The 18,861-nt window shown below is 51.4% G+C and overlaps 1 protein-coding gene, 2 long non-coding RNA genes and 1 pseudogene across 3 annotated transcripts; 2 read left to right on the plus strand and 2 right to left on the minus strand.

The window, feature by feature from the left end:
- The first annotated feature begins 889 nt into the window (after positions 1 to 889).
- LOC4347857 (wall-associated receptor kinase 2) lies at positions 890 to 4,032 on the plus strand. Its single transcript, XM_015755788.3, has 2 exons — positions 890 to 2,110; positions 2,617 to 4,032. Exons 1-2 carry the CDS (start codon positions 937 to 939, stop codon positions 3,630 to 3,632), a joined length of 2,190 nt encoding a protein of 729 aa, XP_015611274.1. The 5' UTR covers positions 890 to 936; the 3' UTR covers positions 3,633 to 4,032.
- Positions 4,033 to 15,495: 11,463 nt separating this feature from the next.
- LOC107278874 (uncharacterized) lies at positions 15,496 to 17,132 on the minus strand (annotated as a pseudogene).
- Positions 17,133 to 17,564: 432 nt separating this feature from the next.
- On the minus strand, positions 17,565 to 18,531 carry LOC112936419 (uncharacterized). The gene is made up of 2 exons (XR_003238575.2): positions 18,342 to 18,531; positions 17,565 to 18,268 (listed from the first exon to the last, which is right to left on the minus strand). It is a non-coding gene; the product is annotated as an uncharacterized lncRNA (long non-coding RNA).
- On the plus strand, positions 18,185 to 18,776 carry LOC112936418 (uncharacterized). Its single transcript, XR_003238574.2, has 2 exons — positions 18,185 to 18,321; positions 18,402 to 18,776. It is a non-coding gene; the product is annotated as an uncharacterized lncRNA (long non-coding RNA).
- The last annotated feature ends 85 nt before the right edge of the window (positions 18,777 to 18,861 follow it).

Genomic DNA, 18,861 nt, shown 5'->3' on the forward strand with positions numbered 1-18,861 from the left:
TTAAATATTAGTTCATTTTTAATATGATTGTTTAAAACAAGTTTTGTGTAATTTACTTTATTTAGTAGTTTAAAAAGCTTGTACACGAAAAGTTGTCGACAGTTCAGCGATGATGGTTCCAGCGCCCAGCGGCAACTTGTGCGGCGGCGCTGTCATCTGCAGAAACAGATTTCCGGGGACACAATGCCGCCAGCGATGATCTGTAGAAACGGTCAACCATCCAGTCCAATCCACACCTACCTGATCGATCGGTCAACGCGGATACAACAACGCAGCATATGCATGTGCGGCTTTGGATTTGTCAAGCAAAGCGCCCCACGTCGTCAGTGCCGCCAGTTTGGACTAAATTTTGCCTTACTAAATTTTGGTATTACTTAATTTTGTTATAGTTACTAAAATTTTGGCAACTTGTCACAATTTTGTTAGGATTTCTTATATAGTCACTAAAATTTAGCAGCAAACTAAATGTAGCCACTTTTTTTAGCAACATTACCAAAATTTGGTAAGATTGAAAATGACATCAAAGTGAACATGCCCTTAGTTCCAAACCAATTTTTTTTGGCACTGTCACATCCAATATTTGACACATGCGTGAAGTATTAAATATAGAAAAAAACAATTATACAGTTCGTCAGACGAATCTTTTAAGTTTAATTGTGCCATGATTTAACAATATGATGCTACAGTAAATATTTACTAATAACGGATTAATTATACTTAATAAATTTGTCTCACAGTTTTTGGTGGAATATATAATTTATTTTATTATTAGACTATATAAATATGTGTCCATATCTAATGTAATATACAGTATATGGGTAAATTTTTTTGCCATAGGCACGCCAAATTGCCCATACCTCAGTGTATGTGTACTACTTATATCGACGCTCTGTCTGGCCATATATTAGGAATATAAACACAGACTATGTTCCAGCGATGATGACCATCATTCAACCACCGGCTATGGCGATGGCGATGGCGATGGCGCTGCTGCTGCTGCTGCTTCTGCAGCTGTGGTCGGTGGAAGCGCAGGTCGCAGCGCCGCCGCCGGCGAGCTGCCCGGACAGGTGCGGCGACGTGAGCGTGCCGTACCCGTTCGGCATCCGCGACGGCTGCCACCTCCCGGGCTTCCGCCTCACCTGCGACGCCACCCACACCCCGCCGCGCCTGATGCTCGGCAACGGCACCCTCCAGGTCGTCGACATCTCCCTGGCCAACTCCACCGTGCGCGCCCTCGACCTCGCCGGCGCCGTCAACTTCACCTACGACGTGTCGAAGCTCGCCCCCAGCGGCAGCGGCACGTGGTCCAGCCTCGGCACCGTCGCCGGCGCCGGCCCGTACGTCGTCTCCGAGCAGCGCAACCGGCTCGTCGTCACGGGCTGCAACGTCCAGGCCACGCTCGCCGGGGAGAACACCAACATCATCGGCGGCTGCTCCTCCTTCTGCCCGGTCAGCGAGATGTTCACCAGCGTGGCGGCGACCGTCCCCGTCGTCCCCGGCGCCGGCGCCGACAACGCCACCGATGGCGGCTTCATCTGCTCCGGCACCAGCTGCTGCGAGACGCCCATCGCCATCGGCCGCCCCTCCTACCTCGTGCAGTTCCTCAGCCTTGACCAGAACCAGGAGCTCACCGGCAAGCTCCCCGTCGCCGTGCGCATCGCCGAGCGTGGGTGGTTCGAGGGCGTCGCCGGCGAGCTGCTCAACACCAGCTCCGACTCCGCCGCCGCCCTCCGGACGCCGGTCCCGGTGGTGCTGGAGTGGGTGGTGTCGCCGACGCTGGAGGCGGTGCTGCAGGGCGTCACCGGGCAGTTCGCCGACGACCGCAACTGGTCGTGCCCCGCGGACGCGGCGAGGAGCGCATGCCGGAGCAGCAACAGCTTCTGCAGCAACGTCACCGGCAACTACCGCCGCGGCTACGTGTGCAGGTGCCGGCGAGGCTACGGCGGGAACCCCTACGTCGCCGGCGGATGCCAAGACATCGACGAGTGCAAGCTCGCCGGGAGGTGCTACGGCGAGTGCACCAACACGCCGGGAGATTACCAGTGCCGGTGCCCGCGCGGCGCTCGTGGCGACCCGCGCATTCCAAACGGCTGCGTCAAAACTAATCTAGGTAACTACACCTACATTTTTCTGCTTTGACATAGTCCAATTTATGCACAGATTTTTCAAAGAATGGAAAACTAATCTAGGTACTAATAACTGAAATATCCTGCTTTACATTGTCAGTCAAATTTATGCAGAGAGCTCTGCAATGTAGTTCTGTTTTATACAGCAGTCTTTCTTTAACTGTTCTTCCAAGTACTTGCATCGACTACTCTGTTTTCATAGACTGATCTTGCTTTTCTTATTAACCAAATGGCTGATAAATTATTTTACTTGATAGTGCTAGCTCTGCAATGAAACTCTGTTTAGTACATCAGTCTTTCTTTAACAGTTCAGTCAAGTACTAGCACCAACTGCTCTGTTTCATAAACACAAGCATACTACTCTGTTTTTTCATAGACTAATCTTTCCATAACGTTGTTTTTCTTATTAACCAACTCCCATATTCTAGTTCATAGGTGAAATATCTACCAACTCTGATGGAGATTTTTGCCTTCTCTTGTGTGCTACCAGGTTTAAGTGTTGGTATTGGAGTTGGCAGTGGAGCTGGGCTTTTGGTAATGGGACTGGGCGCTGCCTTTTTAAAACGTAAGGTTAAGAAACAGAGAGCAAGAATGCTGAGGCAGAAGTTCTTCAAGCAGAACCGAGGTCATTTGTTGCAACAACTAGTGTCTCAGAAGGCTGACATTGCTGAAAGGATGATCATCCCCTTGTCAGAACTGGAGAAGGCCACAAACAATTTTGATAAATCACGTGAGCTTGGAGGAGGGGGGCACGGCACCGTGTACAAAGGGATTTTATCGGATCTTCATGTTGTCGCGATCAAGAAATCTAAGGAGGCAGTTCAAAGAGAGATTGACGAGTTCATAAATGAGGTAGCCATTCTCTCGCAAATCAACCATCGTAATGTGGTCAAACTTTTTGGATGTTGTCTTGAGACAGAAGTGCCATTGCTGGTTTATGAATTCATATCAAATGGTACCCTTTACCACCATCTTCATGTTGAAGGACCAATGTCATTGCCATGGGAAGATAGGCTCAGAATTGCAACCGAAACCGCTAGAGCACTTGCCTACCTTCACTCAGCTGTGTCGTTCCCTATAATCCACAGGGATATCAAATCCCATAACATCCTATTAGATGGTTCACTAACAACAAAAGTGTCCAATTTTGGAGCTTCAAGGTGCATTCCAGCTGAACAAACTGGGATAACAACCGTTGTTCAAGGAACACTAGGATATCTGGACCCCATGTACTACTACACAGGGCGTCTCACTGAGAAAAGCGATGTTTTCAGCTTCGGCGTCGTTCTAATAGAGTTGCTTACTAGGAAGAAACCATACTCATACAGATCGCCTGATGATGAAAGTCTTGTAACACATTTCACTGCCCTACTCACACAAGGCAACTTGGGCGACATACTTGATCCTCAGGTCAAGGAAGAGGGAGGCGAAGAAGTTAAAGAGATAGCTGTGTTAGCTGTGGCATGTGCCAAGCTGAAAGTAGAGGAGCGGCCTACTATGAGGTAGGTGGAGATGACACTCGAAAGTGTTCGATTGTCATCACAGCAGCAAGAGCATGGTGTGGGTGCAAAGAAATCCAGGGAGAATCATGTCTCCTGGAGCTACCCGGTAAGTGAGGGTACAAGTACACAATCAACTAGACAATATAGCCTTGAAGAAGAGTATTTGTTGTCATCAAGGTTTCCCAGATAATGGATTTTTTTTTCTGGAGTGGTTTTGGATCAATAGAAAGAGTTGTCACAATGTACAAGGCATATGATATGCATGATTTTCATAGCTAAATGTGCACTGTTTTATTGTTCTTCTTATGAATATGTATCTTCCTACTGGTTTCTTCCAAGTACATGTCAAATTACCCTCTGTATTCAACTGATACTGTGAAGTAAGAGCATATAAAATTCAGGTAGCTTTCTCATTTGTAGTTTAACTTTTTCCTAAAAAGATATGCCACATGTACAAGCAAACATACAAATATTCATAGGGTGGAGTAGCAGATAACAGTAGTTCTTTTTCCAAAATTATGCAAGATGGCATCTGATCTCGTCCCATGTATTCCTTTTTTTTCTAAACTGGGAAGTAAATGATTTCTACAAGCTAAACGTATAAGAATGCGCTATACAATAGAATTACCTGGAGTGTTTCTGAGATAATGGGAGATCCTACTTTGTGTACATGTGAAATTCATGTCCAACACTCTTTCAGCACCAAAACAGGCCGCTCCTTGCAGTGTTTTGCTCCTCATATTAACAGCAAGCACGTACGATTTGTCATCTCTGAGGCCAACCTTGGCCAGGAAGTACACAACATCATCATCCTGCAAGCTGATTGTAGGATTGCCTGTGTGGAGACTCTGCAAGTTCAGTTGAGCTGTTCTAGCCTCCTCATCACCAAGCAGCTCAGGCAGTGATCCGGAGATATCAGAAACATGGAGCTCACAGTCCTTGCGCCAATCTCCCTCCCAAGAATCCTCCAGTGTAATCTTCCTGCTCCATGTTGCAGCAACCCAACCATCTGAAATGTAGCTTTGGATCTCAACGTACTTGATGTAACCGTGGACAACGGCAATGTCCCGAAATTCTCGGGCATCGCCGATGAGCTCCTTGTCAGCCTTGAGCGGCGGCGGCAAGGGGATGAAGTGGGGCTCAGGGTCGTCGAGGAGCACGTCGCAGAGCAGGATTCCCCGCCGCAGGTCGACCCAGGCCATGAAGCCGCCACCGAGCGTGATGACCTTGTATGTGTCATGGAAGAAGAAGGTCAATCCTGGAGATGGCTCCATTGTCCCGAGATGGAGCGCCTTTGTGCTCCAGCTACCGTTCTTGGAGTGGAAACGGTGGAGATCGTACATCTTACGGCTGCTGTCGAACATGAGTGCGGCGATGATGTAGTGCTCATGGCCGCCGCCGTCGCAGTGGGTGATGCCAACCTGACAGTCAAAAGAATAGCAGTCGCCAGGATGCGGTAGCAGGTCGAGGGAGGGATGACGACCGCCATTGTTGTTGGTGGTGGATGAATCGGCTCGGTAGACGAAGAAGTCATGCAATTCATGGAAGTAGCTTGCGTGCCGGCGACCGATGGCGACGCGGAGGAGGACGAGTTACTCGTGCGTGGCGATGATGAGGGGCTCGACGGCGAAGCACTCGGGCTTCATGGAGGGGCAGTGGACGCAGAAGTGGGAGACGCGCGGCGGCGGGGCGGGGAAGAAGGTGACGCGGATCTCGCGGCGGCGGCGGTCGCGGGTGGTGAAGAAGGTGTTGGCGGTGGTGGCATTGGCGTGGTCGGCGACGTAGGCCGTGCGGTCGAGGAGCACCCAGCTGCAGCAGCCGGGATCGGCCGGTGGCGGAGGGTGGGACGGCGGACACAGCGAGACCTTGAAGAGGTAGAGGTCGTTCTCCTCCGGGTCATCCAGGAAATCCATATTCGGAAAAGGGACGTCGTAGCCGTACACGCCGCCGCTCTTCGGCACCTCCACCCTCTCGTCATCCTCCTCTTCCTCCTTGTCCCAGTAATCGTCGTCGTCGTCGAAGAGGACCATATTGACGTCCATGGACGGACCTAGCTAACTCCTGGAGGATTTATGGCGCGGACATGTATAATGTATAGTAGAGCAGATTGAATCGAATAGGATTTTCAATTGGATGGGCCTCTCAGACTCTTGTGTGGATTTGAATCGGATGTGGAGTAGCGGTCGGTACCGGTGAGGACAAAGGGGAACCGCAACGCCGCGGCCCCCGATCCCTACTCTCGTTTCTTTTATTGGCCCACGTTTTTTAAACTGCTTTAAAAAAGTTTCTATACGAAAGTTGTTTAAAAAAATATTAATCTATTTTTTTAAAAAAATAGTAAATACGAGTACTTAATTAATCATGTGTTAATGGATCGCTCTATTTTTCGTGTTCATTGTTTAGGTTGGGAACTTGTTCCTGCGAACACCCCTATGCCTCTATGTGAGTAGTAATTGTTTCGGTGTGTTGGGGTCGGGCTAGGCTGGCCTTAAAAATGAACAAGTCGGGAGAAGCTACAAATCTAACGATCTAGATATTTCATTTTTCTATTTTTTTATACATGACATCATTAACCTTTTAACATGCGTTTGACTATTCGTCTTTTTCAATTTTTATGCAAATATAAAAAAATTAAGTCATACTTAACGAACATTTGACGATAAATCAAGTCACAATAAAATAAATGATAATTACATATTTTTTTTTAATAAGACGAATGATCAAGCATATCTTAAATAGTCAATGGCGTCATATCTACTTCTACTACTACTTAAAAAATAAGAGGTGCTTCCATCGTCCGTCAAAAAAACCGGGAGAAAAAAAACCGGAACGAATCCGATTCATCAACGCGGTAAAAGAAAAATCGGGAAAAAAAAAGAATATGTCCGATTCCACAAAAATAGGAAACAAACTCCCATCTGTTATACCAAGTCCTATTCGGTTAGCATCACCAGGAGAACCGACACCATTCACAGAGAGAGAGAGAAAGAGACGACGCCGCCACCTCTCCCGCCCCCGTCGGACCGCAGCCGCCTCCATGCCGCCGAATCTGGCGGAGGCGAGGTCCGGCCCGCCGCCCCTCCCACCCCCGCCGGGCTGCAGCTGCCTCCACACCGCCGGATCTGGCGGAGGCGAGGCCCGACCGGCGTTCCATGACGTCCGCCACCACCACCACTGCCGCACCTCCCCACCATGCACAGAGAGAGAGAGAAAGAGACGACGCCGCCGCCTCTCCTGCCCTCGCCGGACCACAGCCGCTTCCATGCCGCCAGATCTGGCGGAGGCGAGGTCCGGCCCGCCGCCCCTCCCGCTCCCGCCGGGCCGCAGCCGCCTCCACGCCGCCGTTGTTCGGGGAGAGGGCACCGCGCCGTTGGTTGTGGCCTTGTGGGGGAGGGCGCCGCCGCCGCCGCTCGCGGGAAGAGGGGCGCCGTTGCCGCCGCTCGGGGGCGCGGAGGGGAGGGCGGCGATGTGAGATGGGAGGGAGGGAAATGGGCTAGGGTTTCGGCGGCTGAGGAGAAGGAGGGGTTTTGTTTCCCCGATATCGACGCTCGGCCGTCCGATCAAAACCCTAAAGATCGGACGATCGGTGTCGTCCAGGCCGAAATCAGCCCAAGAGGGATCGAGAGTGAGGCCACTTTTCTGGCCCAAGCCCAGGTTGTGGCCTGGGGAGGGGAAGTGCACTTGCGCGTGCACAAAAGGCCGTGGACCGACCGGCAAGGGCCGGAAATAAGTCTATTTTAGGTCCCTCAGGCCCAAAAAAAAGAATAAGTTCATTTTTAGTGCTCATTTTTTCAGAAGCATTACAATTATAAGCTATTGAATGTGTTTATTTCGAAGCAAACCTAAAAGGAAGTATTTTCTTTCTTTTTCCAAGTAAATAATTGTTAAATGACGTTTGTATTAATAAAATTAACAATTAAGCTCTGAAAAATTCAAATATAATTTCAAAGAGCGTAACTAATCATGGAGAATTTAAAAAAAATTAAATTTAACCATGTCATTTTATTTCTCACACTTGCTTTACTTGTAAATTTATTTAATTATACACATACCTACTTAAAAATACCAAATATTTCAGCGAATTTGTATTTTAATTAATTGCATATTTTTCTAATCTGTACGCTTCACATTGTAACACACAGGCACTTTTGCTAGACCAAACAACACTTTTGGTCAATATACACACTCCGTAATCACCCGGTGCAACGCACGGGCACTTTTGCTAGTATAGTAAAAAAAATGAAGGGAGTGTATGGTGAAACAAAAAAAAGTCAAGCCGCTTAAACATATAAAAAATTTGTGAAATATAGTGAAACACGAAATAAATTTGAAAATATACCGTTGAATTGTTTTTTCATAAATATTCGGGATGTAAATTTGTTGGCAGAAATATACCGTTGTCTCGCACAACCGTTGCGCGAGAATGACGTCGGCGTGACGACGCGGGCGGTCTCGCGCAAAAAACAAGGAATGAGCGAGAGCGAACGGCTTGCCTGATGAGCTACCACTATAGATGGCCATATGGCCCGCGGCCCGGCCCAAGCACGGCACGGCCCTACTGGGGTTGTGCTCGTGCCGGCCCGGCCCTGTAGGATCGGCCCGACAGCCTAGTCGTGCTTGGGTTGCTCCCTCGGCGCAGTGGGTCGGCCCGGCCCAACACGATCGAAAAAACAGTTGAGGGACGCTAAATAGACTTAATTAACCATATAAGGCAAGGCACAGAGACGAGAGCAATACAAAATAGACTTATTTTCCAGCCATGTAGACACATCCACAGAGTTTAGGGAGGAAAAATAGACTTATTCTATAGATAAGCACGATAGGCCGTCGTGCCTTCGGGCCGATCCGACATGACCCGAGTCTTGGCCGTGTCTGGGCCGTAGGTGCAGCCTGTGGGCTGGCACGGTATGGCTCGACGTATAGGTCGAGCCGTGCCGGCCCGACTGACCTCGGCCCAGGCCCGGCACGTGCCGAGCGGTCCATTTGGCCATCTATAGCTGCCGCTTAATTAGTGACAAATTACTCAATTAACGATTAATTAATAATAGTTAGTGATAAATTATCCTAATCACTAATCAGGATCATTAAACATTTTGAACCGGCCCAGCCGTTCGGTCTTGCTAGCTGGTAGCACGCTATTTCGTCGAGCGAGGCCGCGCGAGACCGCACGCGTCTTTATTTTCACGCAATGTTTATGCGAGACCGATAATATATTTTTGCCAAAAGAAATACATCCCAAACATTTTAGAGAAAAAATAAATCAAATATATATTTTCAAATTTAATTAGTGAAAACATATGTTGAAACATATTACTGTCAAGTATGAAACATTGAGTTAGTATTATCTGAAACATATGTTTTTCTTTCATCGGAATATAATCATGTGATATCTTATTGTAAAAATTAAATTATAATGAATTCGATGGTGTGATGGAATCGTTCATTGTAATTAGTTTAGGAGAAAAAATATTTTAAAGATCAATGAATATATGCATGCATGTATAGAGTAGGGAGAGAGCCAATAGAATGACAGGAGAGAGAGAGTAGGGGTGTTAGGCTATGATGTTTTTCTTGTCATCAGTGAAACATTGACTTATACGTGGTGAAAAAAAATCAGTTGTAAATATATTACCAGTTGCAGGGTTTTTTTTTATCTTTATTACCAAGTTGCAGTTGATGCAACGGACTATGGAGAGAAACACACGGGAAAGAAAGAAAAAAGGGAGGTAAAAAAAAAGAGAAAGATCTGGGCCGGTTTGGGGGGTTAGGCCTGTTTGTTGTGAGGGAAAAGTACACCAAAGATCCCTCAACTTGTCATCGAGTTACAAAATCGTCCCCCAACCACAAAACAAGATACCGGAGGTCCCTCAACTAACAAAACCGTTCGCTTGAGGTCCTCTGGCGGTTTTGAGCCCGGTTTTACCTGACGTGGCAGGTGAGTTAGCATGGGCCCCACGTGGGCCCCGCCTGTCAGTACGCCAGCTCATCTCTCTCCCCCACTTCTCTCCTTCCACATCTCTCTCTCGCTTCCCCCCTCTCTGCAAGGCGGCTAGCGGGTGGGGAGGAGGTCCGGTGAGGACGACACAGGAGAAGAAGGCGGCAGCGGCTGCGACTGCGACTTGAGAAGGGAGAGGCGGCCGGCGGCGAAGCGGGGTCGGTGCGGGCGGCGGACGGCGGGGAAGCAGCTGGCTAGCTGGGCGCGAGCGATGGGCATAGGCGGCGGTGGGAGGAGCAGCGCGCGGGCGGCGGTTCCTCGCACTCTCTGCCACTAGAGCCGCCAGCTCCTCCTGTGTGGGTGCTGACGCTGCCCGCTGCCGTCATCACCACGGCCGCTGGACACCGACACCGATGTGGAAGCGGTCCCCTCCGGCGATTGCGCCCACTTCAGCTTCGATTCCAACCAGCGGAAGAGCCGCGTGTCGTGCCTCGGCGATGGCGCCTAGCTCGTCGGGAGGTCGAGGCAAGCCACCACCGCCAGACTCCCCAAGCTCCTGGAAGCTCACCGACAACGGCGACCACCCCTCTTGCGCGTTCCTTGGCGAGAAAATGGGGATGGCCGGTCGAGCTCGGTGACGACGACGCACGCGGCCGCGCGCACCGGCCTGCTGGCCCTCCTCCCCACAGCGTCTCCCGTCGCCGTCCTGAGAAAACAGATAGAGAGAGAGAAAGGGAGAAGAGGGGAAACGATCACACACTCCCGTCGGCCACACCGTTGAGGGCGCTGGCGCGAGATCTGCGGCCATGGACGACGACAGCGGCGTCGTCCTCGCTCTCCCCGTCCCGCTTCCCGTCGGCGCCATCTTCCTCTCCTGCAACGTGCCTGCCCGCTGCCTGTCTGCTCTGCCGGCTGGTCGCTCCCCGCGGTGTCGCCCGGTCCTCCGGCAGGCCTGTGCGGCGGGTGCATCTGCCGCCGCTCCGCCCGTCGCTCCACCCGCCGCCGGCCGCGCGCCACCTCGCGCCGCCGCACTCCCGCAGCTCCTCCCCCCGCCGCCGCCTTGTGGGTGGCGGCCGCTCCTCCCCCCGTCGCCCCTCCCCCGCTGCCCGCCCGCAGCTCCTCCCCCCACCGCCGCCGCGTCGCCTGTCATCGCCGTCACCACAGCCGCGTCGCCCGCGTCTCCATCGAATTGGAGAGAAGCGAGAGAGAGATGAGGAAGGAGAGAATAGGGGGAGAGAGATGAGCTGGCGTACTGACAGGTGGGGCCCACGCTGACTCACCCGCCACGTCAGACAAAACCGGGCTCAAAACCGTCAGAGGACCTAAAGCGAACGGTTTTGTTAGTTGAGGGACCTCCGGTATCTCGTTTTGCGGTTGGAGGACGATTTTGTAACTCGATGACAAGTTGAGGGACCTTCGGTGTACTTTTCCCTTATTGTGAAGTACTCCACTCCAGTAGTGGGCTATACGGGCTCTGGGAGCCGAGCCCACTTGAAGCCCAACAGCCGTCCTTTTTTCGCACCGCAGGAGAACGAACAAACGCGCCAAAAAATTTGGGAAGCCGCGGGGCGGAGAAACGTGTCAGTGGCTCATTGGCTGGAAGAGGAGGATGACGTGTAGGAAATCTAGTCCGCTGAATCATTCTGGATCGCACGGTGGATGGTTACTGGAGACGAGACGGTTGCAGTTGCCTACCTCCCGATTGCTTCCTCTCCTCCAGATCAATTCCCCAAATCCTCCTCCTCCTCCTCCTCCGGCGAAGCGGAAAACCCTAGGTCGTCGACGACTCCAATGGCGCCTAGGATCCTCTGCCGCGACGCGGGGTTGGACGACGACTCCGAGGACGACTTACCCGCGGGATTTTTGGGTGGCGGCGGCGGCGGTGGCGGCGGCGGGGGCGGGGGCGGGGGCGGGGGCGGTGGCGGTGGCGGTGGCGGTGGCGGGGCCGTGGAGGAGTTCGCGGCCGAAGAGGCAGCCATCCCCATCCATGTCGCCGGCAGCGTCCAGGGCCAATACATCGAGGTGACTTGTTTGGCCGACATCATGTCCGTGATAAATTTCCCCCGACTCTACCGCGAGTTCGACCGTATTTGCGTGCTTGAGTTCCCATTCGTCGACGCCCCGCACTTGCTGGAGACTATTTTGGAGGTTGGCAAGCCAGGAGAAGAGAAAACATGGCTGATTGGGAATTTGCCTGAGCTTATTGAGATTACTAGATTCAGAGTTGCTTTTCTCCGTGTTTCATCCTCACTTGAGCGGTTGCTGAGCCTGTGGAAGACCCATGGAATACTTGAGATCGATTGGGATTTCATAGGGGCAGTTGAGCATGCGGTAGCTGCGCTCCACCCTCTCAGCGATCATCAGCCCGAAGCTCTGCGCAATGGTGTGCTTGGGCTCCTAGAGCGCCTCAAGTTGTTGTTCCCTGTGCAGCCTGACGATGCTGACAGCACTGACGTCATAGCGTCGACAAAACTAGTGTCTGATGTGGAGCTTCTTGTCAAGGATATGTCCTTACTTGGGCTCATCCCTATCAAGTACCCTGCTCTAAGGGACCAGTCTGCATTTCTGCCGGTGTCGGTAGTGGAGAACCAGCCCGAGGTCCAGGAATCCCCATACATTCGGATCCGCAGCTACAATGAGCTTCTGCTCACGATGGACTCCCAGTTCCCCACTGATATCTGCATTGTCAGCTTCAAGTTGTCCGACGCGACAAAAGTGTCCCATAGGGTGGACGAGGCAATTGAGAAGGGATGGTGGGTCGGCAACATAGATATCCTGCACACGACGAGCCACTTCAGATCCTTATTTTCTCGGATTTCTGAGTCCATCTCAAATGTGCAGATGACATTGCTAGAAGGTGAGATTGACTGGTTTGAGATTAAAAGGATCAAACAGCTGAAGGACAGGACCACTGAATTGTGTGATAATCAACCCATGGAACTTGGTGATATCACTTTTGAATTCTTCACCAACATTGACACTCTGCTATCCGAGTTCCCCCCCATGCCCGCTGACATAATCGCGGATCAAACGGAATACCCCAATGAACTTGTGAAGGACATACTTGCTAAGCTGGACAAGTTACTTTTTGAGGCCAACACTATCCAAGGCTTGAAGGTTCAGTACCCAGATCCTGAAGGCCTGAAGGTGAACGGTCTGTCCGATATCACGCCGGTGGCCAACTCCCCCCCAGCTGTACCTCCACCTGAAGCACATGTGCATCCTTGGGGTCACCTTCGCCCATGCCCCGTACATGCTGGAGCAAGTCCTCAAGGTTGGCAAGGAGAGAGAAGTTAACAGATGGTTGGTTGGGAACTTGGCAGAGCTTAAGGAGATCGCGAGTTTCAGGAATGCATTCCTATGCTTAGTTTCTTCCCTGGAGAGCCTCTCGAAGAAGCACCAGCTACTTGAAGACGATTGGAACATGATTGCCGCCGTCAAGGATGCGGTGGCTCGCCTTCCCCCGCTCAGCGATCGCCAGCCTGAGGCTCTTCGTGCTGAGGTGCTGAAGCTCCTAGAGCGCCTCGACTCGACGCTCCCCGTGCAGCCTGGTGGCTCCGATAGCGCTGGTGCCAATTCCCTGGAGGTTCTATCCTCAACTCTAACGTCTGATGTGGGGGCAATCTTGAAGGACATGTACGAAGTTGGACTCAGGCATATCGAGTACACTCAAGTGGATCTTCCAGCTTTCATGGAACTGGAGGATGAGGAGGAGAACCAGCCATAATATCCTGACACAAATCATTTGCCTCCATCCCCATAACTGCTCTCTCCATGTAGATTCAAGACACGAAGTACAGGGTTTTTTCATTCTTAAGCATAATCATGTCTAGTGAAACAAACTTAGTGGCAATGTTAGTAGCTGTCTCCTGTTTGTAGTCATACCTTAGTCTTGGTAGTGTTGAATGGGTAGCAACTTTGAGCCTTTGGCTGGAGGCCAAACTGTGGCTGAGCTCTGTTTTTTTACAGTATCTGTCCATCAAAGCAGATTCATTGAAGTACTCCCTTCCACCCCTTTTACAGCACACCTAACATCATGCAGATCTCACTGGATTATGATAACCACTTTTGTCCTTTTCCCTAACTGGTACTCCAAAATGATGTTGGATCACGCAGGTCAAGTACTGACGTTATCCATGTTGATTTTTGAAGGTTCAAATATTGCTGTTAAGGTTTATTATCATTACTGGTTTCTTTCACTTGATGGCTGTTTTGCAGGAAAGTATCTGGGTATACTTGGCTTTCTTATTTGCATCCGAATGAAAACATGATCAGATAATGTTCGACACTTTTGTGATATTACTGGTGCATGTTGTACACTGATGGTTCAAAACGGCTAGTCATGCTGCTGACCGACCACTGGATTCTACAACACATGTAACCGTGGCATAAATTATCCAAGTGCTACCCTATTGGAAAAAAAACATTATGCTGCTTTGAACTTTATATGTGTGAATCACGCACTATGGATCAGCATGAGGGCCTGGAGTGGCAATTAGGTTCTTAAATCTTGTGTTTTGCATTTGCGTGGTGACAGCTTATTAGGCTGTTATTTGTTTTTGTAATATACAAATAACTTGCTGCTGTCTTTTGTTTGTCAGGTGCTAAATGCTGTGTAGGATCTTTGTATATAGGTGGCCACTGGCTTGCGATTCCTTGCTATTACAGAAAAGAGAGTGCTAACTGGCCAAGTTATGAATCTGCTTCTTACTGATCTATTATGCTACTGTACTCCTTTTCTGCTTATTAGATTACAGTTACGGTTTTCTACTGAATCTAGAAGCTCTGTTGTCCATTACTAGATAAATTCTTACGTTTTTTTTTTGAACGACTCGCACGAGACGATGCGAAGTTCTATTGATAGAGCAATGATAAATTCTTACGTAGTCACGTAGCTTTTGCTTATTCTAATATATGCACAAACGACGTATGATACCACGGATTGATTCTCTCTCTCTCTCTTGTATCTCTAATTCATTTTCTTGGCTATATTACCTTGATTGATGATCTGTTCGTGTGTGGTGGGAGGTTTCGATTTACTTGGCTATTTGGTGCTTCTCTGGTTCTTCTCCGTTTGGTTCCTGGACCTGCTCTCCGTCATCTTGCTTGATCTGCTACTGGTGATTCTCTTCCTCCTGCAGCTAATCCTCCTGCTTGGTGTTATTGATCTAACTTGGTTCTTGAGCTGGAGTACCAACTCCAGGAGATGAAGTCCCTGCTCCTCTTCCTGGAGCTCAAACACCCTTCCTGCTCTGGTTTGGCTTTCTGATTTCCTTGCCATGGTTGCTACAGCTGAGCTGGGGATTTGTGCTGAAGCTTCTGCTCAACTATTTCTCTCTCTTTAACCTTTTTTGATTACTCAGCTCGAAGGCTAGGCCTTCGCCAAAGCTTTCCTACTTGTTGGATAGTATAGGAGAGATATACTGCGTAACGTGGGATATATTGTATTGAGCCTCGGGGGCCGGTATATATAGGAGTACATGAGGAGGAGATAAGGAAGGATTACAGATATGGAAGGAGTCTACACAAATCAATCATATCCTAATATGACTCTAACTACCATATACTCTAACATCCCCCTGCAGTCCAAGCGTGAGCAACGCGGACACTTGGACTGGAGAAGAAACCGGCAAGAGTGCTCAATACGGATGATAGCCCTTTGTGCCGTTGTTGACGTAGCCAAAGCGAAGGAGCCGAGAGAGCCGTGGTCGATGAAGCCGTGCGTAGAGTAGCCGTGGTCGATGTAGCCAAAGTCGGGAAGTTGATGTCGAGGTAGCCGAGCCGCAGGGCGCGCATGGGGCGCCGTAGAGTGGTCGTGGACGCACGGGTGCGCGAGGACACGCTGAAGACGAAGACGGTGACGCGATCGCAGCAGTCGTTGAGGTAGAGGACACCGAAAAGCCGATGTAGTCGAACCGTGAAGGACGAGACGTCACACAGGGTTTGCCAGACCCGGGACAACTCGGGACGAACGCGCGCACCGGTGTTGCCAATACCGCGCGGGCGAGGCAGGGGACCACCATGAATCATATGCCAATGTCGGAGGAGACTAGCAGAGAAGGCCTCCAAGACGGTCGCGGTGCGAGAACGGCGTAAAGGGAGAATTGCAGGAGCAGCACGCAGTTGCCGGAGAAGAGCGAAGTGTAGTCGAGGAAGATACGGCGACGCTGGCGATGAATCATGTTGGACGAAGAAGAAGGTGAAGTAGCGGGACCAACGGCCTGGACAGCGACGTCGGTAGCCATGTAGAGGTAGCTAGACCACTGACCTAGAGCGGCGACAATGGTAACTTGGAGATGCGGCAGCGAAGCTCGAAGTAGAGGAAGAAGACCTTGAGCGGCTGACGATGACCAGTGCGGACGACGAGGGTGTCGATGCGCATGTGGCGATGATGACGACGAGAGGGGCGACGCTGTGACCCGAAGAGGCGACACAGGTGCAGCTCGATGTCGATGCAGCGGCGACAAGTCCACCGGTGATGTAGCCATGCTAAGGAGGGCGCCTCTCAGCACTGCAACAACCAGTGGAGGTGTGGACCACAAGCGGCGGCACTACGGCCCGAGGGGGCGATGCAGCGGCAATCCGAAGCTTGATGGAGTAGACGCGTGCTCGATGACAATCGGTTATAGAAGTCGTTGTAGCCGGGCACCTGAACGGGTGATCAAGCCGAAGATGCGCGGGACTGAATGATGAAGTCGAAGCAGAATTGGTGCCGATGTCGGAGATGCGTAGAAGTCGACGAGGCGGTAGGTGACGCAAGCCCGATCTATGATCGGGAAAAAGAAAAACACACGGATACAAGCAGCAGCAGCAATGCAGTTGCAATTAATAGATAGCCCAACTAGCAGCACATGGGCCAAGTCCATTAATGCACCACAGTCCACACGGGCAAGTCAACCAGCCAACCAATCATCTCCCATCTCCCATTACCAAAACGAGAGAGAGACAGAGGGGACAGGAGCCGAGGAGCCGTAGGACGCCGCATCGTCCGGGTCGCCGACAAGCCGATGGCCTCGGCGGGAGGAGGTCGTGCGGCGGAGGCTGGCCGGCGCCAACAGGGGGCCTCGGGGCCGGCTGGCCGGAGGGGTTGAGCCCCATCCCCCCGGCGGCGGCAGTCAGATCAGGAGCCGGGAAGGCGACGCCGACCGCCGGCCAGGCGGTGGCCCCGTAGCCCTGACGGCAACGGCAGAGCATCGGTGGCCGGCGGCCTGACGCGTCGAGAAGAGGCGGCTGTCCCCCTGGCAGTGGCGGAGACAGATCCCCCCAGGCGGCGGCGGTCCCCAACCGGAGAGACGACGACGAGCGGTGGCAGCCTAGGCGGAGGAGCCGGCGGACGGGCGGTGGTCGCGGAAGGCCGACTGGGAGGTCGTCGGGGCGGCAGACTCCTCCAGATCGATGCCGCCAAGGCAGGGGCCGGCCAACGACGATGAAGGAGGAGGGCGAGCCGGAGGAGGTGCGCCGACTTCCGGCGTGGCACTGGCAACGAGTTCCCCTGGCGAGGCTGGCGTGGTGGTCTGCTAGCTGCTTCATGTTGACGTGACGATGAACGACGACGAGAAGAAGACGCATGACCGATCTGAAGGTTGGCCTCAGATCGATCTGACGACGAGTAAAACGCCCAGAGATTGATCTCTCCAGAACGACGGCGACGACGAAAAGAGAAAAAAAAACGGGTGGCCGCCCCCGGGAGATCGCTACTCCCGGGGGCAGCGGCGGCGGAAGCGTGAGAGCGGCGCTAGATCGCCCACTCTGATTACCATGTTAGTTAGATAGTATAGGAGAGATATACTGCGTAACGTGGGACATATTGTATTGAGCCTCGGGGGCCGGTATATATAGGAGTACATGAGGAGGAGATAAGAAAGGATTACAGATATGGAAGGAGTCTACACAAATCAATCATATCCTAATATGACTACGTCATGAGTGTCTGTCAGTTTCGGAAGCCATCACCGACTAATCCCCTTCAACTATCAGAGAAGGATCTATTCTATAAAAAAAAAAAACTATCAGAGAAGGATCTAAAAGTTGGGCGCGCTCCAGATCAATCAATGTGGGGAATAAGTCCACATTGACTCCTTTAAAAATTGACCCGAATCTAATACATGATCATAAACCACAAAACCTGATATTTCGACCCCCGAATTATTGAAAACAGTGCAATTTAACTTCTTTTGTGGTTTTGGAGGACGATTTTGCTGACGTGGCAGTGTTGACCTAGTTCATGAGGTTGACGTGCCGCTGAGGTAGCATTTGAATTAAAAATATATACGTGGGACCCAGTTATCATTCACACACATAAAAATTGATGTGGGCCCCACATGTCATCCTCTCTCTTTCTTCTTCCTCCCCCTCTTCCTCCCTTGTCTCTTTCTTTCTCTTTCTCTTTCTCTTCTCCTCCCCTTTAGCCGGCCGCGGGGAGCACGAGCTGGAGCGGCTGCGGCGGCGGCGGGAGCGGCGGCCCCCACTTCAGCTTCTCGTCAGTGAGCGTCTTGCAGCAGCGCTTGAGCGGCGGCCGCGGTGGGCTGGACCATCCGGCTTTCGCCCGCCGCGTCCTCCAGCCTCCCCCAACAGCACGCTCTCCAGCCTCAGCGGCAAGCGCGGCGCGCCATCTGCTCCGGCGGCGGTGGCAGCGAGGACTCCGGCGGCGGATCCCGCAAGAAGCTCCGCCTCTCGAAGGACCAAGCCGCCGTCCTCGAGGACACCTTCAAAGAGCACAACACCGTCAACCCTATAAGCAAGCAAACAAACAATCAAAGTAATTACTGTGCTAATCACCAAGAAATCGATCAAGAACAATCTGATTGATATATGCGATCTTCTTCTTGTTGGATTCAGAAGCAGAAGGCGGCGCTGGCGAGGCAGTTGAATCTGAAGCCGTAGCAGGTGGAGGTGTGGTTCCAGAACAGGAGGGCGAGAACGAAGCTGAGGCAGACGGAGGTGGACAGCGAGCTGCTCTAAGGCAGACGGAGGTGGAGGGAGTCAAAGTGGACTTATTAAATCAACGTGGACAGGTTGGAGAGGGAGGCCGGGCTCTGGGGCGTACTGTAGATTTTGGGCCGTTCTCTATGGCCCAGGATGCGGTGTCCGACTCCAACTAAGCCCAGAAGTTCTATTCTATCTGAATAAGGAAATACTCTTCTGTCTGTCTCCCCTTCTCTCGAATTTTTTTTATTTATAATTTTTTTTATTAAAAGTTTTACAAAAATAATTTTCCATTTTGAAAATTGACGGAAGTAGTCGCCTATCGCCCTCTGGGAGGGCAGAGGACGGCGAAAATGACGTGGCAGACGGCCGT

The sequence above is a fragment of the Oryza sativa genome, chromosome 9 (assembly GCF_034140825.1).
Source record: "Oryza sativa Japonica Group chromosome 9, ASM3414082v1".
Taxonomy (NCBI): domain Eukaryota; kingdom Viridiplantae; phylum Streptophyta; class Magnoliopsida; order Poales; family Poaceae; genus Oryza; species Oryza sativa.